The sequence below is a fragment of the Artemia franciscana genome, chromosome 16 (assembly GCF_032884065.1).
Source record: "Artemia franciscana chromosome 16, ASM3288406v1, whole genome shotgun sequence".
NCBI classification, from domain to species: Eukaryota; Metazoa; Arthropoda; class Branchiopoda; order Anostraca; family Artemiidae; genus Artemia; species Artemia franciscana.
The window spans coordinates 8,530,942-8,539,833 of record NC_088878.1 but is presented as its reverse complement, the minus strand read 5'-3'; the positions used below and the strand labels follow the sequence as shown (position 1 = coordinate 8,539,833).

The 8,892-nt window shown below is 35.0% G+C and overlaps 1 protein-coding gene across 1 annotated transcript in view; it reads right to left on the bottom strand.

The window, feature by feature from the left end:
- Nucleotides 1–340: 340 nt before the first annotated feature.
- The window catches only part of LOC136037013 (uncharacterized), a 47,567-nt gene continuing 39,015 nt past the window's right edge, over nt 341–8,892 (bottom strand). The window contains exons 6-7 of the mRNA XM_065719429.1: nt 8,226–8,444; nt 341–606 (exon numbers count right to left, since the gene is read on the bottom strand). Of these exons, the coding sequence (XP_065575501.1) occupies nt 530–606; nt 8,226–8,444 (296 nt within the window). The 3' untranslated portion in view covers nt 341–529. The remainder of the gene's footprint in view (nt 607–8,225; nt 8,445–8,892) is intronic.

The window sequence follows — 8,892 nt, the reverse complement described above, 5'->3', positions numbered from 1 at the left end:
CAAAGTGAAAAATGAGATATATACTACCATATAGGCAAAGGCCTACTTAAAAAAAAACTAATTTATTTCTTTGGATGCTTGAATTATGTAGGTCTATCTAAATTTTGACTATGTTTTTGAAGATGCTAAATCTCAGCTGAAGGGGGGCCAAACTGGAGTCAGGAGCAACTGTCTCTCCTCCCCCATAGCAAAATACGCCTCTGGTAGCAATGTTATAGAAGATGATGAGGCAAACGGAAAGCATTTTCTTATAAATTTCCATTTTTAGATATAGCACTTTTGGTATGTAGATTAGACAACGTATGTCGAACTTCTACCCTGAAAAATAACAACAATATGAAACTGATCATAAACAGTTTTGTATTATGACTGACGTTATACAATCATAAATACATAAGTAAACAGTTTACTTCTTGAGCTTCTTCTTTGGGCGGAGGTTGCTGGTATGTTCACACTTCTTCTTCCTGCAGTTGGAGGCACGAGGATGAAGACGTATATACCGTTTACGGCAAACCATTTTGTCGCAGTTCTATTTTTCGGCCAAAAGACGAAGAGAAGGTTCAATAACGCCAGCACGGAGGCGCAACAAAACAAGGAGGGTCGATTCTGAAAATGATTTGTTCCAATAAATTCTTTGTAAATTAAAAAATAAAATGATATTCAAGATCAATCTGGTGTAGAACAAAAAAACCAATTTTCGATAACCTTCTTCAACAAATTAAAAAACAGCAATTTTATATCTTTTGAACCAATCTGAGCAATGTGAAAACACTGTCAAAACAATTCGTGTAATGAAATTTAAGATACAACTAATAAAACCAGAAAAGAAATTTTCGAAGCTCTCTTTTCTTCAACCAATTAACCAGTAACTATTTTGAGGCTACAATTACTGCAATGAAACAAGCTATTTTCAAACTTTTATTCAAAGAATATTTCAGTAATTATTTTGAGTCCACTATTACTAGCCAAGAATTCTGAGAATAAGAAAACAAGCCCAAGTAGAATAAAGAAAAACTCAAAAATTCTGTTCGCTTTGAATGGCATAATTGGTGTACATGTTTGATCTTAGGACAGTTCAAACACACAAAAAATCATTATCAATTACAACTAGAAGAATAATTTCCTTTAAAATATTTATTAAATTACTCAATCATCAGCATGGAAACCATTATCATGGCTATCTTACTTGGGGTTAGTCATATGTCATACGAATTAACAGTTTCAAATCTGAAGCTAAAGGTTGAGTATAAGCTAAATTGAAAGTAAAACCTTCAGAGTATTCATAAAAACACCAAATTTAGCCATAATCAAGACAGAACAGAGACGAAATAAAATTGACTAAAGAAATAGTATATCAAAAAGATAAACACCAATTTGTGCCAGGTAGGTTTGGGACAAAAAAAACTGCCATTTCTTGACATGCCAGAAAAAATTATAAAATTTGGGTAGACCTATGCCCTGTGTGCATTCCGACACCATACGAGAATTTGTGGCTCTTGTCTACCCCAACTATAAACTGAATTGGCACCCTAATTGGAAACTAGGTAGGAAGTTATTTTTAAAAGAAGCAATAGCAGAGATAACTTTTGGGTGATTCCCCTTCTATTGGCTGTTGTTTCAATGGTACTGGATTTCAAGCACATAAGGAAGAGTATTTACCAGTGTGTAAGCAGCACGATTTGAACTATTCTAGAGTGCCAAGGAGATTAAAATAAAATACCTTTTGCCCCCTAGGTTAAGGTACAAATGTAAAGGATGTGGCACTAGACTTTATAGAATAGCGGAGCTAATCTCCACTTCATAAACCTTCAGCCAGGAAGTGCAAACGGGGGACAGCCACCCAGTGCTTCCGTACACCCCTCTTATTTACCTTCCCCACAATTAGCCAGGTACAAATTTAGAGCTGAGTCGATTCTGGCTGAGCTTAGTCACACTACATGCCCCTATTCCAAACTAAACAAGCAGTAACACCAGGATTCAAACTCCAGCCCTGAAGAAGACAGGATTGCAAGTTCAGGAAGGCAACTGCTCACCGAAGATATCTGTGTATAGTAAGAGTGTCTATATAAAATTTATGGCTTGAAATGAGCTTCTTTAGAGACCTATGAAGACTAAAGTTTAGACCCCAACTGATCCCCAGAAATGTTTTGAGCATCTTTAAAGTCAAGTAATAATACATAATACATAGATAAGTTTTTAAATAACATCGAATTTGTATTTCTTATTACTACCAAAAAGTCAAGAAACCAATATACAATAACTACAAAAACAAATTGATTATATATATATATATATATATATATATATATATATATATATATATATATATATATATATATATATATATATATATATATATATATATATATATATATATATATATATATATATATATAAAATATGCTTAATATGTTTAACCCATACAATATGATGTTTATACAATATGAGGGCAAAGAAATAACTATAGAATAATATATCAGATTTGACAACATCATTTTATGAGCATCTGAGCAGTTTCAAGTCATAGTAATAAGGTATGTTGTTTTCAAGTTGTATGATTTCTAGCTTTCATATTCTGGAAATATTTTCCTTAGATTTAGCCTTAAAGATGAAAAACTTTATGGATTATCAGGACTGAATACAAGGTCATATCAAGGGAAGGGGGTTTGACCCCCCCCCCCCCTGAGATGCTTGTCCGACTCGTAAAAGTATAAAAAAATGAATATATACAATTTTTGTATGCATTTTTTAAGTTTTTTTTACTTCCCCCCCCCCCAAAGACAAAAATCCTGAATACAACCCTTTAGTATGTTCAGCCTGAACATAATAAAAAAGGCTTGGCATTTAATTTTTGTACTTTTTAATCTCCTCACTCTTCAATGATCATTTAGTTGCATTTGACTATTCAATGGTCATTTAGTACCATTTGACAAGTTTTAGCAGTGTTAATACAATTAGTTGTAATTTTCAGACATCACGAACGTTTAGTGTCTCCCAAGCTGGTACAGCTACAAAAACATTTGCACAAAAAGTGTTGGTGGTGAAATGATTATACAGTCCTCATACACAGCGCAGGATCCATGTTTGAGCAGCTTAGGTGTATTGCCCCTAGAAGACGAATATTTCATAACAGCTCAAAACTTAATTTTTCTCATTTTCATAAAGACTGGCTAAATCATGCGGTTATCATAACAACAATTGTGTTTCAGATATGGCTGGAATTTGGCAAGTTGTAGTCAAAAGCTGCTGAACTATATTCCAAAGTATATGATAACTTGTAAGATATGGTATATCAGTGTATAAGGTGTATTGGTGTAAAATAACTTGTGTATCAGATAAGACTGGAATTTGGTAAGTTTCAGTCAAAAGCTACCAAACTATTTTCCCAAGCATGATACCTAGTAAATTTGACCCCAAGGGATGAAGTAGCTTGTAGAATATTAAAACTGATTGTGACAAAATGGCAAAACAACAAAGTGTCAGAATTGACATATCAGAGCCTCCATTGAAATGGCACAAAATTCCCAGCCATTCTATCTTTGGAACCTAGAACTTCTTCAAACTTAATAAAAACCAGAGGGTCTATGATTTTTGAAGAGAATATAACATTGTGACATTGTCAAGCATGACTCATCCCTTGGTTATTACAGATTATTCTTTATTTCTGTAGATTTATTTAAACTAGCCTCAAAATAAATATCAATAATTAGATGACACTTCATTTGGTCAGTTTTAAAAAGGTTTTCCCCAAGCAAAGTGAAGGTTTTCCCACTAAATAGTGGAAAGCAGCCTAATGATGACCGTACATATGATATCATTCAGGATGGGTATCCAATTGTCTCAGATAAAAAGAAGGCAGATCTGTTTACTCATATTTTTAAAAATGATTGCTCAGATTATCCTTTTTTAATCTCCCTCTTACCTGTTCTTATAAGGGTACTCTGATAAAACCTTTTTCCCAAGATGAATTTGGTGTAGCACTTAATTCTCTTAACATCAAGTCTTCCCCAGGTTATGATGGTATTTATATGAAGTGGATTCTTGAGTCCCCAAAGGTGGTTCATACAGCCCTCTTAAGTCTTTATAATCTTATTTGGTCAAGTCAAAAGTTCCCAGATGCTTGGAAGATTGCTCAGGTATTTCCAGCTTTAAAACCTTCTTATTCATCTAGTGATCTTAAATCTTACCTTCCTTTAGTAAAGTTCTGGAAAGGCTTGTCTTATCAAGAATTGAGTGGTTTGCTGAAGTCAACAATCTCTTTCCTAGTGAACAAACAGGTTTTAGAAAAGGACATAGCTCTTTAGACAACATTACCCAGCTAGAAATTGATGTTTGTAACTCTCTTAAAATAAGACATGTCACAATGGCTGTTCTCTTTGACTGGTCGGATGCCTATGGAAACGTAGTCCACAATAAATTATTGGAAATCCTAATAAATCTTGACTTCCCACATTCTTTTATAAGTTTTATAAAGTCTTTTCTAACTGATAGATATTTTTACGTTCAAGTAAATCAGTCTAGAGGTGAGCAATGTCCCATTACGAGAGGACTTCCTCAAGGTGCAATATTGAGCCCTCTTCTATTCAACTTTTATGTTTCTGAATTTCAAGTATCTCATGCATCATTTGGCCTTTATGCAGATGATTTGATTATTTGGAAGTCAGGAAGGGATATTGGCCTTCTTCAACAGGATATAAGTTTAGTCCAGAGATTCTCTTTAGCATTTGGCTTCCCAATCTCAATCAGTAAAACTAAAGCCATTATATTTACCAATGGTACTGCAGATCCTCCTAATCCACTGACAATTTTCTCAAGGGAGATCCCATATTGCAATTCAGTGAAGCTACTTGGTTTATTAATGGATTCTAAAATGCAGTGGCATGAACATATTAATTCTTTGAAATCTCTGATTATTCAGAGACTTTGTATTCTAAAGAGACTTGTTGGAAGTAAGTGGGGATGTCACCCAAAAATTATTTTGGATTTTAACAAATTATATACTCGTTCAAATATAGAATGTGGGATTCAAATATTTTCAGCTCGTCCTCCATCCTCATTCAAAATCCTTGAATCTTTACAAAATTCTGCTATTCGAATAGTTTTGGGTGTGCATAAGCATACTCCTCTGTCAAAGTTAAGAATACTGTCGGGATTGGTGTCCCTAAGTGAAAGAGCATCCAGTCTAAGGATAAAAATATTTCTCGCAAATCCAGGCTTATGAAGCCAAGCATGCTGTATATGCACATACCTTTGCTCAGAAGTCAGCCTGTCCCAATGCCCATTCATCATGGAATCAGTTTCAACTGGAGGTCCCAAACTGGAATCAACATTCGCTTTATGCATATCCCTTTACTGAGCCCCCCCCCCATGGGAAATGAGTCCTCCAAGCTGTCAAGTAGAACTTATCTCTATTAGTAAAGATTTGATTCCTAATTACGAGATCCAGACTATTTTGGCTGAACACATCTCAAAGGCTTACCCCAACTATAGAAAAATATATACAGATGGATCTGTCCAGAGGGAAAGAGCTGGAGCAGGTGCATGTATCCCATCCCTGAATTTGAACATCTATTCTCCTCTCCCATCGGGATCTTCTATCTTGTCTGCTGAATTATGTGCCATCCGCCTGGCTTTGGATGTACTTATAAATTATAACATTGAATCTGAAAATATACTCTGTCTCTCCGACTCTAAATCAGCATTACTATTGATCCAAAATATTAATAGAATTGCTATTGACAAAGATTTATATAATATTAGAAGACAGCTTCTTAATCTTAAGATCAAAGAAAATGAAGTTTATTTTCAACATGTTCCTAGTCATAAAGGCATCAAATATAATGATATGGCTGATTCTCTAGCAGCAAAGGTTTCCATGTTATTTCCTAGTCCTTCTTCTGACCTCAATTCACGAGATATTATCAGGCAAAGATCCAAATAAATCACAGTAAATTAATGTTATCTCCATTTCATACAAGATTAAATACAGTGCTATATTACCGGCTGAAATCAGGCGCCCTACTTCTAAATAATTTGTTATTTAATTGGAAGCTACATTATTCCCCTTTATCCCGAATCTGCTTTTCAGCAGAGGAAACAATCCAGCATATATTATTTGATTGCCAGGCTCAGAGTGAGGAGACTGTTGCTCTTAAGCGTTTATGCTCCTTGGCAAAGATTCCAAATACTTATACAGCTATCCTGGATTCTAACCTGCCATGAGAAATTGATCGTAAGATATTTAAGGCAGCAATTGATACCTTAAAGAAGAGAAATATTGTTTAATAAAGATTAAAGCTTGAAGAAGTCAATTTTTAAAAGGACGTGATTTATCCATAGTTTTTGATTATGCAGAAGAGAGCGGGAATGAGTAGGAAGAGCCGTATTGGTACCGGCCAGCCTAGTGGCCTTAAACTGCTGGGGACAGGTAGCTCAGGTAATCGCACTTTCCACAATCAATAACAGTGTATTATTGTTCATAATTGCATATATTCATTGTTTGCACACTGGAGGAGAATAGCGCCTTCAGTGGCTAGTTATTCTGAGAAGAAGTCAAAGAGGTGAAAGGACTTGTTGCTAGTCCATATACCTCCCTACAATTTTTGGAACTGGAACTGGGTGAAGAGAAAATGAAACCAAAAACAAGAAGAAATATAGTCACTGAATAAGTCAAACCTAAAACAAACAATAATTAAAATGAATAATCAAATATAATAAGAACAGTTATTATTATTGATATTACCATCAAAGGGCTCACAGAACTGACAGACTATCTGAGTCTTACTCAATGCCTATCTGCCTTGGGATGATACTCTATTATGACAAAGTGAAGGTAATCAGTCTTATGTAACTCTGAAAAAGTTATGCCAGCTCTACCTCTCACAGAGACAATCTTTCTTGGCTTTACTCTAATTTGGTTCTCAAGTCTTTTATTACTTTGACCAAATTCTTCATTTTGAAATGGCACTAAATCCCCAGCCATTCCATCTTTGAAATAAATGAGACCCAAAAGAAACAAAAATTCATGTCTAGAACCAACAGTTTATGGAACATTGTGGCATAAGGGAATGACCAGATATGATGCCAAGACAAACAAGGCCAAGCAATACAGCACATATCCAATCTGGAACGGAATTTTTTGAAGGAGAGGAGGGGGTAATGATAATTTTTATTTTGTTGATAAGTTGATAAAAGCTCAGATGTTGGGGATGAATTTATGATTTCAGGTTGACCCAGGCCCCAAAGGTCCCCCTTCTCCTGTGTACAACCCCACATTCAAATGCCTTGATAAAATATCAAAAAACGTTTAGAGTAAAATCAAGCAATGAAGTGAAAAGGCATAACAAATGAGATGGCTGAATGGCATAGATTCATACCTTCTCAAAAGACCTATAGCTTTTTTCTGAGAACAATTTGCCCTCAATGGGTTAAAAACATAAAACTATTGTTAAAGCCTAAAGGTCCATTCCAGAACCCAATTATCCTTGATAACAATATATTGTTTGCATTATTTTTGTGCCAAAACATCATGTTTTTTTGACTGTTCTTATAATTGTAAGTAATGGAGGGGCTCCAGCTATGATTCCCAACATGGAGCATGCACACAATCAGTGGGGCGTGGCAATATCTTGGTGGGTCATGACGTGCACACTTTGGCTGACTACTTTAGACCTTAATTAAAAAAAAAAAAAAATCATGTGAATGATGTCAAAATTCAAATGTGTTAAAGAAAAGAGGTTTTTGATAGTATTGCAGTGATGTTATACGTTTTATAAAAGGTATTGTATTCAAACAATATTTTTCATTAGTATAAAATATGCCTTGAGGACAACTCCAAAAAAGATACCAAGTTAATGGCCTTTTCAACTTCCTTCAGGTGGAAACACATTAAATTTTGAATAACAAAATTTTACATATCACAAGGAGGGCATCAGAATTTTAGAAAGGCCAAGGAGGCATGGCCCTAAATCAGCTGGGTTCTAGTGGGAAACAGCATTGCCCCCTCTGACAAATTATGACCATGAATATGAAAGAATATGCTACAGAGCAACAACAAAATAGAACAAAGATTGTAGGTTTACAGATGCCTTTCCATTACTAATCATAAATGCCTTTTGGAACATCCCTCAGATCTTCAAGGTCTCATTCATAATTTACAGAAATGAGAATGGTAATGAAAAATAGAATATTTCAAATTTGAGAGACAAAGACCAATTTCAACTCACCCTTTTGAATATTGTAGTCAGAAAGAGTTCTTCCATCTTCCAGCTGTTTTCCACCTTCCATCCCTGTTAGTGTCCATCTTCCAAAGAAAATTCTCTGTTGATCACGTGGAATTCCTTCCTTGTCCTGGATTTTAGCCTTGACATTTTCAATAGTATCAGATGGTTCGACCTCTAGGGTAATGGTCTTCCCTGTTAGTGTTTTCACAAAAATCTGCATTTCTGAAAATAAAGGAATAGCTAATGTCAAAAATTAAATTGTCATATTTATTTGACATGGTATGTCCATTTATTTGATTATTAATCTCTAGACCTCCTATGGTCAATAAGGTTTAATTTCCATGATCACTGAACTCTATATGCACTAGACTAGCAATGATCTTAAATAGAAGTAATATGATTAACAATGCTTCTTGACTACTAAGGTCCCTGCTTTGTGTTGCTACAGCAAGGTTTGATCTCTGGGTCCTGTAGCTAAGGTCAAACCCACTGCACCCCTACAGGACTAAGGATGATCTTCCAGTTCCAAAAATTGTAGGGAGGTATATGGACTAACAACAAGTCCTTTCACCTCTTTGACTTCTTCTTCAGAAAAACTAGCTACTGGAAGCGCTATTCTGCTCCAGTCTGCGAACAATGGATATATACGATTATGAACAATAATACACTG